Genomic DNA, 23750 nt, shown 5'->3' with positions numbered 1-23750 from the left:
TAGTGAATCAATGAATGATAGAGAGACCTGTAATTTCCTTTTGATGACTTAATTCTTAGATGAAATACAGATAACCAATTTCATTAGACACTGTTTTTAGGTGGCTCTTTGTCTTTTATCATATAGAGTGTGTGTGTGTGTGTGCGCGCGCGCACGCGCGCGCGCATATGTGTGTATGCATAAACACATCACATATTGTTTCTGTAAGTACCTTAAGCATTATGCCTATGAGTACAAACCTATATGCACATATCTGTGAATGCTGTTCTGTAAAATAAGCTAAGGGAAATTTTATTTTTCATGTGTTTTGAGCAAAGCTCTGAACTGGAATGCTGTTTCAATCATCAAAAAAAAATCTACTTCAGTTTTAAGAGAAAAGGGGTCAAGCTGACCTCCAGTGGTGAGACTGGGAAATGGCTTCTAAAATAATTGTAAAATACCCAGATTACCTATCACACAAAGGGACACATACATGCAATATACCTGTTGCAATTAATACTTTCAATTATATGTGTTATATATGTTTGAAACAGGCAGGGGTTATACCATACAGAGTATTAAAACAAAATAAGCATACACCGTTTTTACAGAGATACCTACAGCAGTTTCCAGAGACAGTAAAAGAAACTGCCACTCATTTATGGCAATCAGTAAAATCTGAGACTTCACAAATCTTAGTTGAGATATAAGATCTGAAATTCACAAAACACATTAAAAACAGATAAATTCTAGATGCTAATAGTCACATTAGCATATGTCCTTATATTACCTAATATTAAAAACTTAGTTTAAGCTGCCTTAGTTTAAGTTGTCATTTAGTTATTGTTTCTCAGTCTTTTGGCTAAGATCATGTGCATGTAGTTATTTAGCTTTCATAGTACAAGTTCTATTCTCCTAATTAAACAGTAACCTCTGATTCCAAAATCCAGGGTATGTGCTAAATATGGTGTCTGGCATATAGTAATAGGCAATAAGTGGTAGCTGCTATTGCTATCATCATTATTAAGTGATGTTTTATTCTCCAGCACATCTCTTATATTTGACAGATGCTCAACTAGTATTTAATTACATAAAAGATAAACAATAAAAAGCACAGTTAGTATATAAAACTAGAGGCCCAGTGCATGAATTCATGCACCAGTGGGGTCCCTCGGCCTGGCCTGCGGGATTGGGCCGAAACCAGCTCTCCGACATCTCCTGAGGAGTCCTGGATTGCAAGAGGGTTCAGGCCAGGCCGAAGGACCCCACCGGTGCACGATTGGGGCCAGGGAGGGACACGAAGGTTGGCCAGCTGGGGAGGGACTGCGGGAGGGCTCCTGGGTGTGTCCGGCCCATCTCACTCAGTCCCAATTGGCCAGACCCCAGCAGCAAGCTAACCTACCAGTCAGAGCATCTGCCCCCTGGCGGTCAGTGCATGTCATAGCGAGTGGTTGAGCGACCTTAGTATATTACACTTTGATTGGTTGAATGGCTGACCGGTCGACCGGACACTTAGCATATTAGGCTTTTATTATATAGGATTATACTTTAGAAAGTTAATCTTCATAGCAAAAACAATTTTGAAATGCAAATGCAACATCTTCCTCAGGGCCCCCCAAATCTGTGCTATAACTATTGGGGTGTTTTTACATATTCAGATATTTTCTTCATAAAATCATGGCAGCAATAATAAAAATGAAATCACACTGTTATAACAAAAATATTAAAAGCAATGCTCTTTGAAACATTAAATGTACATTAATCACAGAATGTTTTCTTTTATATAGGTACATGGTTTATATTGGGAGAACTTCGCCACCATAAAATACTCAACAGCCACTGACTTAAAGTAAATGAAACATGCTGCTCCTCAGAACAAATGCAATAGTTACCACTTATTGGACATCTACCACTTGCCATTGTACTTCCGGTCCCATTCTTAACGATCACAACACCTGTAATCAGTGTCCTATCCACCAAGTTAAGATATCATCACAACCACTTTTCAGAGGAGAAACTGAAGCTCAGAAAGGTTTAAATAATTAGTTCAAGACCACACATCCAGCAGATAGTGGAGACAGAATTCAAACTCAAGGAAGGTTTCATATCTGTGTTTCTACTCAGCTGATCTGCCTAGAGTTATGCTGCATTTCTTTCAATGAATGACTAGATGACTTCAATATATAGGTTTATTCTTTAACATATTCTTCTCCTAAAGTCCATAACTTTTAAGGACCAATATTCTACCCAAGGACAGTTACAAGAAAGGTCATGTCATGAATACTCTCTAGGCAAGGACCTTCGAGGTGTAGAAACTTCCATAGGCAGTTCAGTGCAGAAGTCAAAAGTGCCACCTCATAGGGTTGGAATAGTAACTCATTTAATCCTCATTTAATCCCAGCACATAGTAGGTGATCAATAAATACCACTAGGACTCAGAGCAAGCTAGGACACAGAGTTGCTGTGAAACGGTCAAAACATACACATGCGTACCTGTGTGTACACACAAAAACTCAATAAATTCACACTACCGATTACAAAACTCATGAGGTTGGACTTATTAGAAGAGGCAACAGGTGCCATTTAATCATGCATGGGCACACCCTACAAATAAGTGACAGCAGAGGGGACAACCACATATCCCTGTGCTTAAGGAATCAATAATACTGGGAGCTCTGTTGGAGAAAATAAGATTTTAAAAAAGCTAAGAAACCCCATGTTTAAATTGAAGAAATCAATGAAGAAAGGAACTGGTAAGACAGAAGTTTTGCCCCAGTATTTTCTTACTTAATTTATGGTCTCAGAAATTGATTTCTCTGAGACTCAGGTTTCAAATCTCTAAGATGAACACAGACAAATATCAAAATTATGGTGACAAATACTAACGGCTCTTCCTCAAACTGGGCTCAGGACCAGTTGTAAGAAATGAAGGTGAAAAGCAATATTCTATCTGCTCTTTTCTACTGTGCTTATGTAGGAGGAAGGGAAGAAGAGCTTGTCATTTCTGAAACCAATGAAATAAGAAGACTCTGTTGATATTTTCCCTTTCCCAGCACCACACAAATGTCCCCATTGTAGGTTTTTGTTGGTGTTGTTTGTTTTTTTTATCATACAAGGAGCTTGTATAGGGTAAGAATAGGGGATGATCTATAACTGTGATGGCGAACCTTTTGAGCTCGGCGTGTCAGCATTTTGAAAAACCCTAACTTAACTCTGGTGCCGTGTCACATATAGAATTTTTTTTTATATTTGCAACAATAGTAAAACAAAGACTTATATTTTTGATATTTATTTTATATATTTAAATGCCATTTTACAAAGAAAAATCAACTAAAAAAATGAGTTCGCGTGTCACCTCTGACACGCGTGTCATAGGTTCACCATCACTGATCTATAAACATCCTTGCCACAGAAAAAGAGGAAGCTGGTAAGTAAAAAATTAGAAAAACCATTATACTGGAGAAAATGAATCAAACCAGTTGACAAGGTGACAGTGGAAATGGAGCAGGTTTAGAACTAGACAGACCTGGTGAGTAAATCTTGCCATCACTCTGACCAGCTGTGAAAACTCAGGATAGCACTTCACATCTCTGAGCCTCTCCATGGATTAGAAATTGTGTCCATGAAGCACCGAGCACTGTGCCTGGCTGTGTTGGTCCTCGTGCTCCACATACAACTATGTTTATAATCATCTCCAATCAAGTCAGAAGGCAAAGGACACTCAGCATTTAAACTCTAAAAATCAAATCCTTTCTTCCCACCCCTTCCTAATAATGTCCTGTAACACAGACCACACCCAATTTTTTAAACTAAGAGCTCATTTTTCATGCACCCTTTCAACACTGTTGCCCTCACTCTCCCATCAACAGCCCTTCCAAGAAAGGACAGTAGAATGGAAGGAAAAAAGGAAAGGAAAAGAAATGCAGAAGTACACAAAAGTCTAAAAGCCCAGGAGACTTTTGCTTGGTACTCATGACACCATGGAAAAAGTAGATGAGGACATTTTTACCCAGCTTTTCTATGCTCCGAACCAGAGTCACCAACTCAGATGTCCACAAGGCCAGGCAATCAACATAAACAGGGAAGGGGGCCTGGATACTAGACAACAGGAAATGTGGGAAAGTTAGAACATACATTCTCATTATAATCCATCAAAGATGACAATTTCAATAACACTGAGCTGATAAAATAAAGTTTTTGGGAGTTGTGCTTGATGGTGTCACAAATTTAAGAGCTCTGTGGCTCTCCTAACACTACCTCAAAAATAGCCTTCTACCAAAATACTGTGAATCATGAAGGCATTTCTAACAATATCCACTCAGAATACTCAGCAACTATTCATTATATTTCAACCAGTTGCCTAGCACTGTTTCAGGTAATGTGGGACATGGGGACCTCCAAATCTTTTGGATTGAGTTGAGGCAGACACATGGAACCACTCTGCCCAGGCCACAAATAACAGAACTTTAGAAATGGAAGGAAACTTAGACCACCTAGTCCTACACTCTTAATTTATAGCTGAAGAACCTATTATTCACCCAGTGGTACAGGATTATCGAAAACTCACAGAATTACTGGGTGAGGAAAAACAAGTCTGGAGAGAAGGAAGCACCCCCACAGGCTCTAACATACCTCCCTTCCTCCTTTATGAAGAGTCAAGAAAGCAAAGGACACCACTCAGAAGGTCACCTGCTCCAAAACAGCCTGTCACATAAAGTAAAAAAAAACTATTGAAAAAAGGAAAATTAACTTGGCCCACACAAGTGGCTCATGTTTAGAGTTTAAGACTCAGCGAAGATGATTGGGGCAGGTGGTGCATGAAGGGGGCATACACAACCTGCATCAGCTTCCATGATACAAATGAGTAATGCACATATTCTTTGTTCTACAACCAACTTCCCTCCTTTAGCAAACACGGCTTGACATACTGTCTGACTCACATGGGGCAAGACAGCACCCCGAAAGCTGAAACCAAGGGCTCCTGGGCTAAGTCTGCCAGGGAATTAATTGCTTTGTGTTTTTCATGAAAATTCGACTCCAAAGATATCTACAGGCTTCGAGGTAGTCAGTGGCCTAAAAGGCATCTCAACACCAGTGAACCAGCAAGTCTACTAAACTCATAATAGTGTATTATACATCCACAATGAAACAATGGATTAAAACGTTTCTCAACATTTAATTTTCTTTCCTTCTTTTTGGCACCTCAGTAATGACTTATACTAATATCAGCACTTAGGGGAATACCATAAGGGTTTGATGAAATCATTATATTTCATCTTTGTGAGTTTTGTTTATTGTTGTATAAATTACTCCTTTTCCATTGCAGTAATCTCCAGGAATTAACAGATTTAAATGTATTGTGTTGATAACAAAGAACATAACAAATGGAAAAGGCTCAGGATTTATGTCTCTATAAATTTAAGCTGTATCAGCTCAAGTGTAGTCTGCATTCAATTTTGTTTCAACGACAGCAATGTGTAACCAGTGGAGTGGATTGAGAGAGAGAACAGTAAGGAAATCTGTAAGTTTCTCTTCATGGAGGCCAACATACCATTTGGTTCTCTTGGGGACAGCAAGGTACAGGGTAAGTTAATTTCCAGTTTGGCATGCATCCCTGGATCGTTTCGCAGAGAGAGTTACCATATGAGAAGTGTGACTGCATTGCACAATGAGCAGGGCCTGCCAGAGGCCATCGCTCAGCAAACTTTCCCTCAGTTTAGGGCTATGGTCATGATGAATGGGGTACAAGAAAAAGGGTCCTCTAAAGGAAATGTCACTGTTGGCTAGTCCTTTGTCTTCTATCCCACAACCCAAAGAACATTAGTTAAAAACAGATAAAAACAATCTGTCATTTCCATGGCACCTATTTCCAAACTGCTTAAAGTACTGGTCAAAACCCAATATTCTTAAATTATCCAAAGCTGCTCAAAGCCAGACAAGGGGTATGCAGGTTATTTTTCAACTTTCAAAATTGAGGAAGCAGAGAGCCAAAGAAGTCCTACCCATCCTATGCTCAAGCGTCCCTCCTGCCATAAAGAAGAATTGGGCCCTATGGGTGCTTCATTTCCCATTCTCATGGAGTCAGGCACCTGAAGAGCACTGGAAGGCTAGAGTGCTCTGGTCACACTGTGACTGAAAACCTGAATGCACTGCACTGTTACACAGAGGCAGGCAGAACCGAGAAAGCAACCCCTGGTTAGAAAGGAGAACCTCTATAAGAAACTATAAGAAAAAGTGTGGGGGATGTAATACAGGGACTTAGAGAGTCTCAGTTAAATAGCACTAATGCTAAGAGCGTAATGGGGTGTATAATAGAATTCTATTTTATTTTTTGGATGGTGAGACCAATCATAAAATTCAAAGGTGCTATTAGAGATTATAGGGCCTGGTCCTTCATTTTAGAAATTAGGAAACTGAGCCCAAGAGCACTGCCTGATGTTTATCTTGGCAAACCTAAGACCCAAGAATCTCAACCTTCTGACTCTAAATCTACTGTTCTTTCCATTAATGCTGCACTGATTATTGGAAAGAAAATGGGCTTCACAGTCAGACAGAGCTGGGTGGACACAAGTTCAGGTTTTCCTCTTACTAGTCTAAGACTTCTGACATGACAAGTCAATCTCTGAGAGCCTCATGTTTTATCATCTGTAAAATGGGGACAAATATATTACTTTGCTTATATTTCTACATTTACTTTTCATAATACTGATGGTGTCTCTCTCTCTCTCTTACACCCTCTCTCTTTCCTCCCTCCCTCCTTCCTTCTTTCCCACCATATAAGAATACAGCTTTTGTAAACCTGAAAGAAGACCCTCACCAAGAACCTGACCCTGCTGGCACCCTGATCTCATACTTCCAACCTTCAACCCCAAACTATGAAAACTAAATATTTGTTGTCTAAGAAAAAAACAACAACAACAACAAAAATGCTAAATGACTGGAACAGAGGTTGACACACAGTATGGATTGACTTAAAAGTACAGTACTATGCCCTAGCTGGTTTGGCTCAGTGGATAAAGCGTCAGCCTGCGGACTGAAGGGTCCCGAGTTTGATTTTGACCAAGGGCACATGCCCAGGTTGTAGGCTCGATCCCCAGTAGGGGACATTTATGAGGCAGCCAATCAATGATCCTCTCCCATCATTGATGTTTCTAGCTCTCTCTCCCTCGCCCTTCCTTTCTGAAATCAATAAAAATATATAAAAATAATAATAACAAAGTAAAATTGTTTAAAAAAAGTTAAATTCTATTATTTTTCAATCACAAGTTGTTATATAAGAAATATTTGCATGTCATCTATATGCCAAGCACTTTGGTAGGTACTTTAAGAGATGTAGAGACAAACATCACTGCTCCCCCAGGGTGCCTAAATCAGCAGATTATTAAGCAGGGCCTTGGTGGCATAAAAATGGTGCTGAAACCACTTCAAGAACTTAACTTAAATCTTACATTGAGATGATAAGACTATATAAATCAACTTAGAAGAGTAATCCAAAACATAGGTTATTTTGGGGGGGAAAGACTTATGTGGGAAACAAGTTATACAATTTTCTCTCTTGTAGTTCTTCCCTATACATGGTAAAGTCCCAACAGGAGAACCAGATATTTCTCAAACTTATACAACCATGAAATCTTTTTGTCAAGAAGCATTTCAGAGATTCCCAGTACAGTGGAATGAGCTTTCGGGAAACCTGGTGTAGACTACCCTGATAGAGAGCACAGAGGAAGAAGAACAGCTGAAAGATCATGGAAAAATCACCCTAAAAGAATAAGTCAAATGTCCCAAGGAAGTCCTCAACCAAGAGAGCCCGAGGATCACTCTAAACTCAAGCTGCTTAATCATAAGGAGATCTGCGCAGAGAAAAGGAATGAGAAATAACACATAACCAGTACCATTGGGTGTACCCTGTGCCGAACAATCCTAGAAGGACATTATCATCAGCAGCATGAGTATAACTATACAGATGTGAAAACTAAGTCCCAGAGAAGTTGATTCATTTTTTAACATCACAGTGCAAGGAGCTGAACTGAGCCCTGACTCAAAGACCTGAGTACTTTCACATTCTCATCATGCATAAAATAAAATCACAGCTTTACAGTCACACAACCTGTACAACAGCCGTGATGGTGGTTTTCAAACCTTGCTCCTAAGCAAGCTCTCAGAAATAACTCTTTGTTTGTACCATGAAAGATTTAGTTTTATCATATGCTTTGGAAGGGCAGATCTGAAGTATGTTTCTACCCAGTAGTCATGAACGCATGCAATGGCTACCACAGGCAAAACTTCTCAAATAAGTGAAAACCTGTAAAGGTAGGCGGTAACTTTTTAAAATTAAAGTTAGTAACATAGAATTATCTAAAAGTGAAAAATGAACCAGATGATGCCCAGGATCATGAAGTGATCATAAATTCTCAAGGCACAGTTTGCTAAAGAAAGGGCACACTTGGACAAAATTAAAGAATTTTGCTGTGGCTATTTATCAATGACACGAAATAGTGAACCCACAGGGAATATTCAATGCGGGAAGCCGCCGCTTGCCAATACTGTCATGAGAGTGCACCAAGGAACGCGGAAGGCCGGTGGACCGTGAGCGTTAGAAGGGCTGACACTAAGCACCGATTGTTGGTGTTGAGAAAGTGGTGGCTCGAAGCAATTTCCTGACCTGATAGCCTCCAAGTAAATGTTTACTGGACCTTACTGATCTTTACTGATCTTTATTTATCTTTACTGATCTTTACTGTCTGCTACTTGTTTGACGTGCTTTACTGAGGGCAAGATGTGTATCTAAAACTGAATAAAAGCAGACGGGACCCAGTTTTGGTGTGCTCTTTAAGAAAGAGGCTCCACCTGGCCCCCAATGCCTTCTAAATTCATATTTCTTGTATAGTACTTTCATTTGTGTGTCAGCCCCTCCTTCAGATCCTGAACCCTGCCACAAAGGTCGTGGCAGTTCAACCTGCCACCACTCTCCTACCAGAGATTTTAACAGAAAAGTCAGCCAAGTGCATTGACTTTGTGTACAAAAAATATAAACATAAGACTCCTGAAATGGATTCATTCACATAATCAACAAACCTGTTTTTGATAAGGGGAATCTGTATGTTAGTTGCTACACATCTTGAAAATCTGTTCCCAAGACCAAGCCCTGTGTCCTCTCTATAGTACAGCACTCCGCAACCGCAGGCATGTGATTAGGAACTCCATACTCTCCCACTTACAAGACTTGGGACTCTGGGCTAAAAATGTCAACCTCCAACCAAATTATTGTAGGTGGTAAGAATCCCTTTTGGAGGTCGGAGAATTGAACAATTAAGGTTCTCTGAATTTAGGCTCTCTGTTTATTGGATCATGTTATTTCTTTAAACTCTCTGAAAACATTCCAAAAAATTAAATGTGATACATATCAATTCTTATATTTGGTCTCATAATTAATCACTTTTCCCTTATCCTTTACCCATGAAATCTTTCTTATTCTAGAAGGGCATGTGAAGAAGTCCTGAAACACGCTAGCTTGGCCATGAGCTGTAAGTGGAGAAAGAAACTGTAACAGGCAATTGGAGGCTGCCAATGGAAATCACATACTAAGAAATGAACATCACCACAGGAGTCCTCCCACCCATTCACTGCCTTCCACAAGTCCTGTGCCTTCATTGCCCATGAGGACGGCCAGGCCAGGTTACCGTCAGTTTTATGTGCAGCTTCTGTGCGGACTGGTTGGTGTTGCTGTCAATCTAGTTACTGTATTTTCAACATCTCCCAGAGAACAGGGGTTAATGAAAGCATAAAGGAGCCAGGCCAGTGAAATGGCCAAGCAGGACAGTGGCAAACCAGAAAACAAGTGTACCAGTTGAAGTGGATACCTGCTACTCAACCCCTGCAGGTTGAAGACATACAGGAAAATAAGCCCAGGGTTGACACATTTTCCTTTAAAACAAACAAACAAAAAAAAAACCAGCTAGAAATCCCTGCATATTTTAAAATATTTATTCCTAATTCAATCTTTAAAATGTTGTTTGCCAACAAAAACTAGAATACAAGTTGCCAGTTTCCTGTTGAGGGTTATCTGTGACTGCTAAAACAGTTCTGGACTACAGTTAACTGTACAGACTGGGCACCAGGCTCTGCCCTGGTGGCAGTGGTATGCCATGGCAATTAAGTATAAATCACAGGTATATGATTTCAGCAACTAGTTATAAATCACAAATATGGGACAAAAATATTCTTTGTAGTTTACTGGAAATAGCATTTAAAGAGCAGATAATTCTTTCAGAGATACTTAACACTTAAGATACAATTAGAAACATGTTTTTAACCTTTACTCTTGCCAGTCATACCTTGTTCTGATTTTATCTTAAATAGAGATCACAATTCCAATATACTTTTTTCTTTTCCATTTACTCTTCTCTTCCCCTTCTCCAAACTTCCCTTCATTTGAGATGGAAGATTATAGAACTTTTATGGAGATGACACAAACTAATGTATGTAATGTCTAAAACAATGACCAGCACAAAGTAAAAACTCAAAAATTTTAAGCGCCAGCTATATCTATGAATATTATTTAGTAGTCAAAGTCCTCAACAGGGCTGGTCTACAGCCTGTGGAAAGCTAGTGTTAACTCTTAAAACCAAGTTGCTACATAAAATGTCTGCTCACAGAACCGCTCTGTACCTACTCGAGTTAGCAACCTGTTTCTTAAATTAATCCCAGTTCAGCTCCTCTGAGACAGCTGAGAATCTTTTGCACATCAGAACACAGATAAAGAAAGAGAGGTCTCTGTAGAGCATTTTGCAACAAAGGAGGTAAGGGCCTCCACCTCTTTTTCCCTTAGGAGACCGAGGTACTTTTCCACGTTTTTGTTTCTTTGTGAAATAGACTCATTCCCTCTTCCGAACTACTTAGACCCAGCTGGATGAGGGTGGCATGAATTTATATACCATATGACTTAATGATCTTTTTGCTACTTGCAATGGCTTCATGTATATTCTAACACGTTGTCTCAGTTATTGTAAAAATGCATTATCACTTACTGAAAAGGACAATATATGATCCACTATGCTATTGAATTAGCGAGTAATCAGTTAACACTAAACAGCAAGTTTTATTTAAAGTTTGCTACTGTCCTCTCCTGAGGGACGGAGTCCACCCAGTCATCAGTGAGCTAGAATCGGTGCCTGATTCGATATTCACTTACTTGAAATTAAGACTCTGAAACTTCCTGTTACAGGCACAGCAAGCAAACACCAAAAATAAGGGGCTGACAATTAGATGGTGGAGGAAATGATGCCTCAGTCTTTCTGAGCTTCGCCAAAGAGGATCAAGTCAGCCACTTCCAAGCACTCCCTGGGGATACACAACTCAACACAACTCTTCCTCCTACTAGGCTCACTTCCTTAATGCCTTAATCTGCATGACATCATATCGCAGGCATGTGCTAACAGGCAGACAAATACAAACACATGAATGGAAGTAAGCCAAACAAAATAATTTACACTGTGCCTACAAAAAATAACTAAATACTTCTTATAAACAGCAAAAGGCTAAATACTCCATCATCTTTCCTGCTTTACAAATAAACCCATCATTTTTCCTGATCAAATTCTTTTCCCATGCTAATGCCTTTGTGGTATTTTTTAAAAATAAGAATTGAATTATATTAAAAACAGAGTCCAAAGCTTTCATCCCCAGGACAGACGCAGTGCCCACTGGCAAGTGCAAGCTCCAGGTGCTGTCCAGGTAAATATGCCTTCAAAAGGGAAATGTTTACTTCAGCACATGAGGAAACTAAGAATCAGCCTCAGTAATCAGTTCAATAGAATCAAAGAGACATACCTGTAGGTTTTCAATTTCTTCTTTGTGCTCCCTCTTCAAGTGTAAAATAGCAGCTTGGTATTCTGCAAGATCACAAAAGAAGCCAATTACAAAGAAGCACAAAATGATATACAAAATTCCAAGTGAGCATCTCCAAGATTCTAGAGGTGCTTCTACAAGTAAACGGACCGAATAATAAAAAAAAACACAAAAAAACCTGAGTAAATAAATGCACAATTGGATATTCACTTGACAAGAGATGTTGCAAACTGAGACAAGACAAGACAAGGAGCTCAGGATAAAAGGAAGATTTCCTTCCATTTAGCAAACTTTGAATTATCATAAGCTCCAAATTAGGCAGATAGGATAGGGTTAAAAAAAAAAAAAGCTTGATGAGTGTTCCAGATAAAGACTGGGTCAGGGTTTGTCTTTAAGGAGGAGTTGGAAGCTAAGGCCCCACAGAGAACAAATACAGATGTGTTAAGAACAGACACACAGGAAATAAGACTTTCTATGTGAGATCAGAGAATTCAATTTTTAACTCCCCCATTCACCTCCCCCCCCCAAAAAAAATCTCCATTTGAATGCAAGGCTAAGCAAGCACCCAGGGCTGATTTTAATCTTTAGATCAACTTCATAAAGTCAAGACCATTTGTCATTTGGGTGAGAGAATAGAATGTAGGTTAAGTTGAAGTTGAAAGGGGGACAAAAATAAAATCCTGGTCCAATTTTAGTCTGAGTCTAATAATGTTTATTCCAACAATAAGTCCCAAGTGTACACAGGAACTGCAGCCAACCACTAAAACGACCATTCCCTGGCTAAGCATGAAGCAGCTATGACAACTTGATTCCCAGCAATACAGCTAAGTATGTGGGGTCACAGAACTATGCAGGCTGCAGAGAACCACAGAGCAAAATGCTGTGAGAAAATGTTTTTGTGGCATAAGCCAGTTTTTTACAAATGGGTCTGGGTTGTGAGTATGAATAAGAAAAATGTCAGTTAGATGTCATTTTAAGATGTATGAAAAGACAGGCTATTTCGTCACGTGAATTTCAGAATGAAAGGCTAGGTTTCAGTTCAAAAGTGGATGTGGAAATCTTTGGTAAAGCCATAATGGAGAGGAGTGTTGCTGTTGATAATTATGACTAGTCATACCGCTGCTCTTGTGGTCCACTGAGCTGGGAATCCATCAGCAAATTTGAAGGTTTCTACATCCATACCATGCCTTGAATCAAACCACTTCTACCATCCCACAACCACCACTATGGTCCAAGCCACCAGCATCTTTTCCCTGGACCACTGAAGTAACCTGAAAAGGTTACTGCTCTCTCTTACCACCACCAAAACCCATTCTCCTCACAGCAGCCTGAACGATCTGTTAAAGGAACAAACCAGATTATCACCCATCTCTGGGTTTCTGCTGCACACAGACTGAAATCAAAACTCCCTCCTACAGGCCATAAGGCCCTTTGGAACCTGATTCCTACATACCTCTTCCTGTCTTCCTTGCTCACCACACTTCAGGCACACTGGCCTTCTTACTATTCCTTGAACTTATCAACTTCTTTTCTACCTCAAAATCTTTACTAATATTTGGGACAATAATAATGAATTATATTTATTGAGCACTTACAATGTACCAGGTGTTACCTAAGCACTTCACATGCATTAACTCATTTCATCCCCACAATAATCCTATGTTGTGGGTACATTTTCCTCATTGAAAAGGAAGAAACTAGTAAATTACAGAGTCCGAAGACATACATAATTCAACGAGTGAATGTATAAACAAGCTGTGATATATCGATAGAATGGAATACCACTCAGCAACAATAAGGAATGAACTATGAATACATACATCAACATAGATGAATCTCAAAGGCATTATGTAGAGTGAAGGAAGTCAGTCTCAGAAGGCTAACAATTGTTTAATTCAATTTATATGACATTCTGGATGAGACAAAACCATAGGGATGAAGAATATTAGAGAAGAAGTGGCTAGAGGTTAGAGATGAGGGAAGGTTTGACTACAAAGAGTCAGCACAGCACAGCCAGTGTGGCTCAGTGGTTGAGCATCAACCCATGAACCAGGCAGGAGGTCACAGTTTGATTCCCGGTCAGAGCACAAGCCTGGGTTGTGGGTTTGATCCCCAGCAGGGGTTGTGCAGGAGGCAGCCAATCGATGATTCTCTCATATCATTGATGTCTCTCTCTCTCTCTCTCTCTCTTCCTTCCTCTCTCTAAAATCAATAAATATATATCAAATATTCTTTTAAAAATAAAGAGTCAGCCCGGTTGGTGTGGTTCAGTGGTTGAGCAACAACCTATGAACCAGGAGGTCACGGTTCAATTCCCGATCGAGGCACATGCCCAGGTGCCCAGGTTGCGGGCTCGATCCCCAGTGTAGGGCGTGTAGGAGGCAGCCAATAGACGATTCTCTCTCATCGTTGATGTTTCTCTCTCTCTCTCCCTCTCCTTTTCTCTCTAAAATCAATAAAAATATATCTACATATATATAAAAGCCTAATATGCAAATTGTCCCCTCGGGAGTTCGACCAGGAGACTGGGAGTCTGGGAGTTCAATCGCTCGTTATGATGTGCACTGACAACCAGTGGGGCGGTGTGGAATGAAGGAAGGCTCTGGCCGGCAGCCAGAAGGAAGGTCGCGGCCGGCAGCTGGAAGGCTCTGATAGGCCCTGATCAGCCCTGATCGCTGGTCAGGCCTAGGGACCCTACCCATGCAAGAATTTCATGCACTGGGCCTCTAGTGTGTGTGTATGTGTGTGTGTGTGTGTGTGTGTGTGTGTGTATATATATCAGCACAAAAAACGCAGTTTGGGTGATATGGCTATTTTCTATCCTGACTCTGATGGTGGTTACATGAATCTATACATGGGTTAAAAATTAGAGAACTGGTCAAGGGCATGTAAAAAAAAAAATTAGAGAACTGTAGACCAAAAAGAAAAAAAGTGAATTCTATAGTATATTAATTTTTTAAATCTATATCAAATATTACACTTTTAAATATTTTTCCTAGGAGATTCAGCATAACACAAAAATGCATGTTACTACCACTTCTAATCTTTGTTTTCCTAAGGGAACTATCAGGTGCAGTAGGGCAAGAAAAAAAAAACATGCTCATGCACACATGGCATACACATGTTTATGTATGTACATATATAGAAAGGGGAAAATAAAGCTATTATTCACTATGATTGTATATTTAGAAAATTCCAGGATTCTCTAGAATATTAGATTTAATATGTGAGTTTAGTAGGGTTGCTTGATTTAAAATCCGTACATAAAAATTCTGATACCAGCAAGAGTATAAAAAATAAAACTTAAGATAACACTTACAGTGCCCCTGCTTAGTACAACGTACTTAGAAATAACCTTAACAAAAATATGTAAGACCTCATGAGAAACCAGAAATGCTATGTTGAAATATATTACAAATGAAAATATAGACAGGTAGTGGGCAAGCCATATTTTGGTAAAACTCGATATTGTAAAGATGTTGATTTTCTCAAATTGATCTATGGATTCAGTGCAATCCCATTCAACATTTCCAATAGTTTTTGTTTTGTTTGAAATTGAGGAGCTCAATCTAAATATTGGTTGAAGCACAGAAGTGCAAAAAAAGCAATGAGCAAAAAAAAAACCTTGAAAAAATAAAAGGTAAGATGAATTATTTTTAATTATCACCACATAATTAAAGTGGTGTGATACTGGCACAGGGATAACAAATAGACTAAAAGAATAAACTAGAGAGCCCAGACATAGACCACGAATCTATGGTCACTTGGTATATGACAGAATTGCATGGGAGATATTTGTTTACAGTAAGAATTGTCTTTTCATTAACTATCAATTGGGAAAAATAAATATTTACATGGGAAAACATAAAACTGGACTCCAAATTTATACCATATAATAATCTACTCTAAGTTGATTAAGAGCAAAATTATAAAAAACAAAGCCATCATTGTTTTATAAGAAAATATAACATAATTTTTTGAAACCTCAGGCTAGAGAAGAATTTGATTCAAACTGCATTACATATTTTAAAAATAATAATAAATTTCACTACATTAAAATTAAGAACTTCTTTTAATAAAAATACACCATAAGAGAAAGAAAAGGCAAGCCACAGAGAAGGAGAATATACTTGAAACAAATAATACTATAAATATATATGTATATATATATATATATATATATATATATATACACATATATATAATATCAATAATTCCTACAAAATTATAGAAAATGAAAAATAGGTAAAAAATGTCAATAGGTGCTCTAAAAAGAGGACATACAGATAATGTATAAATAAATTAAAAGGTGCTTATTCTCATTAGAAATATTTAAGGCCAAAACTGAGTGTCGGTGAAGATGTGGAGCAATGGGAACTCTCATACACAAGTGTCAGGAGTGCAAATTGGTACAATCCCTATGGAAAATGCTGGGCTTTTTTTTTAATAAAGTGGAAAATACGCCTACTCCCTACCCAACAATCCTAATCCTAGGTACACATAAATGAAAAGCAACTAGAAAAGAAAAGAAAATAATATTAACAAAAGTCAGGAAAAGTGGTACCCAGGAGAAGAGAAATTGAGTTAGGTCATGATAGATTGAGCAAGGTGGTGTCACATAGGCATTCGACGAAAAGTTATTTTTTTAACCTCTGTGTTTTATGCCATTTTCATGTATACTTTAACATTACAATATAAGAAATAAGATTGCTCTGGTTATTATCATCTACATTAATAAAACAGAAACGTGCAAATTAACCATCACTCCGTCATTCCGCCATTCCGCTATACCCACCAGCCAATCTGAGCTACTGTAAATTAACCCAACAAAGATGGCGGTTAATTTGCATACTCAGGCGTGGAGCGAAGACTGAAGATGGCGGTGGCCATGGAGCTGGAGCAAGCAGGAGGCTTGGGTTGCTCCTGGCGACGGAGGAAGCCAAGCTTCCTGTAGGCCCTGGACTCTGCTCAAGGAGTGGCTGGAGGCCTGGGCTCTGGTCAAGGAGGGGCTGGGGGCCTGGGTCGCTGGGGGCGACCCAGGCTTCCAGCCAGCCCTGGCCTCCACTTGAGGAGCTGGAAAAAAAAAAAGGAGGGGCTGGAAGCAGCCGGAGCGGAGAAGCCAAGCCTCCCTACTGTGGCTGGACCAAAGGCCTGGGTCCCGGGTGCGGGAGGAAAACTGGTGCCGGCAGCCAGGGGAAGGAAGGCCTATTGTGCGAATCTTCGTGCAACGGGCCACTAGTATATCAAATAAAGAATATTACATTGGCACCAGAGAGTCTCTAGATTCATATAATAAGAGGACAATTTAGTAAATGTGAGTCATATAAATGTTGAGTCCTAAACCATATGATGATCAATAGCTAAACCCTAATCAATCCTCAGCCTCTACAAAGTATGCAAAGGAAGGTTAGCTAAACCAACCTTCTTGTAAAACTGATGCCCCTTGGGAACAACATATACATTCTAAATAGAAATTACAGAGAATATATTTTGAAATGATTAATTTTGTGTAAATTGTGCCTGTAAGGGTGTGACAGATATGGTTATGACTAATTAACAGCTTGATAAAGGAGATTATCACAACGCTAACACCCAGGAAATACTGATTCATCTCCTCCTTAAACAAATAAATACTTTTACCAACAGCCCCAGAGTGACGGCTGGCAAGAAAACACATCCCCATTCCTGACAAGGATGACGCAATAGGATGCCTGGGCAGCACGTAGAAGCAGGAAGCTAATGCCCTCACTTGTAGAATACTCATTTTGAGAGTCCACAAGAAAAATGATGAAAGAATAAAGATTACAGAATAATGAGTTAGGGTGGTAGTTAGAAGCTACTGGGTTTTAGCATAGTTTGCCACACAGCATTATTGCAGCAATAGCTGCTGAATACATTTGTTAAGTGTCTAGCTGGGTTTACTTTGGAAGATCAGACCATTTTGGAGGCTTAAAATAACTGAAATGTAGTCTCACAAACAGACAGGGCTCAAGAGAAGAGGATAAATGAAGCAGGGAAAGAGCAACACATTTATATCATTTATATCAAGAAATTATTTCAGAACAATAATTGAGTCTTTATGTACTAGGATGCTGGTATGAAATATATACAAAGGTCAGCAAGTTCATGGCTATATCTCTTTGATTTTTACCTGGATTCCCTAGGTAAGTATTAAAGGCCAAACACCATTTGATGGACAGCTTACCATGGAGAACACAGTTAAATCAACTTCTAGCTGCCAACACTTTGATAACCTATCTTTTCATTTTGCTTCTCCTCTACATTTATTTTCTAGTCTGTTAAAATAGGAATGCGAAGAAGTTTGGAACTCTAGGGACATAAGCTCAGATAAACATATATTCTCTTTTCTATCCATGTAGCTGTATGTATGCAGTAAAGTATATGATTGTCTAACCACTATGCTGTACACCTGAAAACTAATACAAAATAATATTTAATGTAGACTGTAATTGGGAAAGAAAAAAAAGTAAACCTAAATAAAATAAATAAAAGTCACAAAACATCTACAGAGGCAGAAAACTTGTCAGAAAAACATTTAGTCTACCCAATGCCTGCCACTAGGTGGCAGACACAATACTTCATATTTAAACAAAACTTGCTACCAAGTGGCACAGTAACCTTGGAGTTGGCAAGGGCGGCCAGGTAGGGAGAGATGAGGGTGCACCACAGCTATGAAATGAACATTTTTATTTGATATGAAGGATAAACTAGTATGGATATGGTAGTTATATGAGAAAAATAAGAACCAGTAAGAGATATTTACAACCACATTTCCAAAGTTAAAAGTGACCCGATAGATTCCCGGTTATTATAGGTTCACCCTTTTTCGTTCCCTCCTAAGTCTGCATAGCGATAAAATCTAAAATATGAAGCAAGAAAGTTTAGTCATAGGAAAGTACCAAACAGAATAACATCTCCGAGAAACAGCAATGGAACAAAGCAGCAAAGGGGTGCTCTGGGCCGGAAGCTCTGGGCCTGCTGCGCCCCAGTTCCAGAGGCAGGCAGGTGGCTGGAGTTAGGTTACTGCAGAGAACAGGGGCTGAAAGGGGCCCTGTGGGGCAGGAAACCAGGGCCAGGCTTGTGGCTTAGGAAAAGGGACAGAGTGGGGTTCCCAGATGGTAGAGGAAGCTAGAAGTTGCTGTCAACTACTACCAGGGGACTTAAACAGGAAGGTATAGACAGGGATTAAGAGCCATCTCCAGGCCCTGTCCATTCCTGTCCCCAGCGACTAGATCTGCAACATCCACCTCACCACCTGGGGCTGGGAACCCCAAACACCACTGTAAGACCACCTTCTAGGCTGGGGGTCTTGCAAGGACCAGGGGAAGCTACTGCAAAACAGACAAATGTAAAGGGGAAGAGGAGACTTCTTTTTTTAAAGGCATCCTACATGTCATGAGCCTTCAATCCAAACTTGAAATACATATGAAGGAACCTAGATGTCAAGACTGACAACAAAACAACCGAGACAGGAAATCACACAAAACAAATTTTAAATGTTAAAAACTGAGATATTTTAGTAATTTTTAGAATCCTTCCAAAGATAAAAGGATAACAACCATTACAAATAATAATGACAGGAACAGCATACTGTGAAAGCAAAATAAAACAATAGTGGGTGACTATAAAATTTAGAAATGTTAGAAATGTAAAATACAGTCATTGAAATGCAAAGCTCAAGAGCTGAATAAACTCTAGCACCGTCAAGGAAAGGATGTGTGAATAAAAGAAAATGCTGAAGAAGAATAAAAATTTAGCACAGAACAAGAAAAGGAGAATATGGACAAATCATACTTAGGAAACTGGCACTGGTATAAGGATAACAGAGTAGACCATGAAAGAGAAGAAAAGAAAGTCTGTAAAAAAGAGACATGCACATATGGAAACTGACTGTGTGATCTGAGATTGCACTGAAGTTTGTGGGGGGAAAATAGATTATTTTTTTAATCCAGATTTAAGAAAAATATTCATACTTTAAAAAGAATCAATCCCAGGGGATTAAAAATCTAACTGTGAAAGCCTAACAGAAAAAACCTTGGAAGAACATTAGATTTCTTTTCTTTTTAAATGATTTTAGAGAGAGAAAAAGGGAGAGGGGGAGGAAGGGAGGGAGAGGGAGAGGGAGGGGGAGAGAGAGAGAGAGAGAGAGAGAGAGAGAGAGAGAGAGAGAGAGCTCAATTGGTTGTTCCATGTATCTATGCATTCATTGGTTGATTCTTGTATGTGCCCTGACAGGGAGTGAATCTGTAACCTTGGCATACTGGGACGATGTTCTAACCAGCTGAGCTACTTGGCCAGGGCCAGAACATTAGATTTCTTAAATTGTTAATCTCATTGAGGATTTTTTTTTTCATTGATTCTTAGCTAGAGTGGAAGGAAGGGAGGGAGGTGGAGAGAGAGAGAAAAATTGACTTGAGAGAGACATCCATCGGTTGCCAGCCAAACAAAGCAGGGATGAACCTGCAACCCAGGTACGTGTCCTTGACCAGGAATTGAACCCAAGACTCTTCAGTTTGCAGGCCTATGCTCTAACCATCGAGCTGCACTGGCCAGGGCAAGGAAAACATTTTTAAACCCAACTATATTAAAATTACCAAAATTTGGTATATTAAAAGATATCATTAGCAAGTGATAAACCACAGCCCGGCCAGTGTGGCTCAATGGTTGAGTGTCAACCTATGAACCAGGAGGTCATGGTTCAATTCCTGGTCAGGGCATATGACTAGATTATGGGCTCGATCCCCAGTGTGGGGTATGGAGGAGGAAGCCAATCAATAATTGTCTCTCATCATTGATGTTTCTAACTCTCTCTCCCTCTTCCTCTCTGAAATCAATAATTTTTTAAAAAAGCTTTTTTTAAAAAAAGTAATAAGCCACATACATAAATGGAGAAGACATTTGCAAAGCATATGACCAACAAGAGATTAGTTTTCAGAACAAGCAAGTACTATAAAAAATTTTTGAAAAGCAATCAATATAAAAATGAGCAAAAGGACAGTACATTCATAGAAAATAAATTATAAATGGCTAATAAATATATAAAAAGATATGCAACTTCACTGGTCCTCAGGATAATGCAATTAAAACTACAGTGGATATTACTTCACACCTATCAAATTTGCAAATATTAAAAAGTCTGGAGAGTTCATTTGAATTTGACTATTTTAATATCTTTTGTTAAAAAAATGCTTGCAAAAAAGTCTGCTAACACTATTTGCTGGTGAGAAAGAGTAAGATTGAGAATTCCAAACACTGTTGATAGGAGTGTTGTTTAGAATCACTTTAAAGATCATTTTGACAATATCTTATAAGGTGAAAGGTGCACATAAATAAAACCAGAAATTCTACTCTAAAGTTTAGCCCCAGTGAGGGATTTATTTACACATGAACACAAAGGTTTAAAAGGACACTTATGAATGCATTGTTTCAAACCATAAAAAATAGGAATAAACTTAAATTTCCATCAACAGCAATACAGGTAAGCAAATATTGAGTGACATATTCACTCAAAGTGATGCATTGAAATGAATGAATTAGAGCTATACATACCAACACAGGTAATCAAACAAATAATATTGAAAGAAAAAGTTGCTGCAAGACACACATAGCAGGATGCCATTTCAAACACATAACCATATTATATATTGTTTGGGAATTTTACACCTAAGTATTAAGAAGTGCATAGGATTAATAAACAAGTTCACCTAAGGTGAAGGAAGAGGGTACATAGGAAATTTTAAATGTATTTCTAATGTTTTATTTCTTAACTTAGCTGGTGGGTATAATCATGAACTTAAATGCAACTAACATCTTAGCCTTAAAATATATAAAGTAAAAACTGACAAAAATATAACAAAATTAACAAGTAAATCAATAGAAGATAAGTAGTACCATTCTATTAGAAATTGACAGATCAAGCAAATGAAAACAGTGATTAACACGATTAACAATCTTGATCATATATATCTCAGAACCCAACAAGTGACAACATGCATCCTTTTCAGGAGCATATATTTGCAAAATATTGATGATTCATTGGCACAATTCATCAAAAGATTTCAAAGTAATTGCTTTGCAGATGCCGCCACCCCGGAGCCACCGTGACCAGCCATGGTGAACCCCATTGTGTTCTTCATCATCGCCATTGACGGCGAGCCCTTGGGCCGAGTCTCCTTTGAGCTATTTGCAGACAAAGTTCCAAAGACAGCAGAAAACTTCCGTGCTCTGAGCACTGGGGAGAAAGGATTTGACTGTAAAGGTTCCTGCTTTCACAGAATTATCCCGGGATTTATGTGCCAGGGTGGTGACTTCACACACCATAATGGCACAGGCGGCAAGTCCATCTATGGGGAGAAATTTGAGGATGAGAACTTCATCCTGAAACATACAGGTCCTGGCATCTTGTCCTTGGCAAACGCTGGACCTAACACAAACGGTTCCCAGTTTCTCATCTGCGCTGCCAAGACTTAGTGTGTGGATGGCAAGCATGTGGTCTTCGCCAGGTGAAGGAAGGCATGGATATTGTGACAGCCATGGAATGCTTTGGGTCCCGGAATGGCAAGACCAGCAAGAAGGTCCCCATTGCTGTCTGTGGACAACTCTAATAAATTTGACTTGTATTTTATCTTAACTATCAGACCACCATTCCTTCTGTAGCTCAGGAGAGCACCCCTTCACCCCGATTTGCTTGGAATGCCCTATAATCTTTGTGCTCTTGCCATGGTTCATTGGGTCCCATAATTTCCTTACCCTTACCCAGTCTAGCTGTATTGCAGAGTTAAGTTTATGATTATGAAATAAAAACTAAACAGTTGTCTGTCAAAAAAATATTTCAAAGTAATATTATCATACAGATGATGTTCTTTTTCTATAATGTGATTTCAAAAACAATAAAAGGATAGACTGAAAATGAGAAAAAACGAAAACTAGCAAATCTAAATCAGAAGTTTGTGAAAGTAAACAAACCATACAACTATGCAGAGTTTATTCTAAGAATGCAAGATTTGATACATATTATCTGAAAATTGTATCAGTGGTATATACCATATTAATATACTAAGAGAGGAAAACCATTATATCTCCAAATGATACAAAATGATAAAGAAAAATGTCTTGATAAAGCTCAACACTCATTCTTGATATTTAAAAAACAACTCTTAGCTAACTTAGAATAGAAGGAATTCAGATCCACAACTATCGATCAAAAATTTTCAGCAAACTTCAAATGTAATAGTGAAACTTCAGGAAACAAGATTAAGAATGCCCACCATCACTCTTATTTTCCTATATACTACAAGTCTGGAACAATGCAATACGAAGAGAAATGAGATGTAAAAACTGGAAAGGAAGAGACAAACTGGTATTATTTACAATATGATTGTCAAAATTTAAATGGTGATCCTGATACCATTATAATAACCTGGTTACTATTTAACAGGAAGGGAGCAAAGGGGAGAGTAGATAATACAGGCATGCATCTATACAGCGTTGCCAGGAAGCTGCAGTAACATTCTCCAAGTCTGTTCCCCACAGGTCACCGGGGGAAGGGACTGGTCAACAGACACATGCCCAGTAAGTCTGGGTGACATGGGGAGATGCTTACCTGTCAGTCACACCTGGGAGGGAGTCAGTGGCCAGAAAAGGCGTGGCCATGGCAAGGGCCTGGAATCTGAGATCCTTAACTCCCGAACAAAGACAGTTCTCTCTTTTGCGCTCTTGGCCCTCTTGCTCTCTTGGGACTCCGGTTGCAGGGGGCGCGCTCCCCTGCACTTGCCCACATGGCTCAGGGCCACGTGGGACCCACACAATGGACAAATGGACTAAATCTAGCCTGAGGCTACATCGGACTCGACTCCACTCTGGAATGGAAACTCTGGACACTGGCCCTGCTTTTAGCTCTACCA

At 39.1% G+C, this 23750-nt stretch overlaps 1 protein-coding gene and 1 pseudogene across 1 annotated transcript in view; one reads left to right on the top strand and one right to left on the bottom strand.

Moving 5' to 3' along the window:
• FMN1 (formin 1) overlaps window positions 1-23750 on the bottom strand; it is a 287638-nt gene that overhangs the window by 227292 nt on the left and 36596 nt on the right. Inside the window, 1 exon segment of the mRNA XM_023752890.1 lies at window positions 11809-11870. Within this exon segment, the coding sequence (XP_023608658.1) occupies window positions 11809-11870 (62 nt within the window).
• On the top strand, window positions 21958-22451 carry LOC106696955 (annotated as a pseudogene).

This window comes from Myotis lucifugus, unplaced genomic scaffold (assembly GCF_000147115.1).
Source record: "Myotis lucifugus unplaced genomic scaffold, Myoluc2.0 scaffold_38, whole genome shotgun sequence".
NCBI classification, from domain to species: Eukaryota; Metazoa; Chordata; class Mammalia; order Chiroptera; family Vespertilionidae; genus Myotis; species Myotis lucifugus.
The sequence above is the reverse complement of the archived record's forward strand: the minus strand, read 5'-3'. Positions and strand labels throughout refer to the sequence as shown.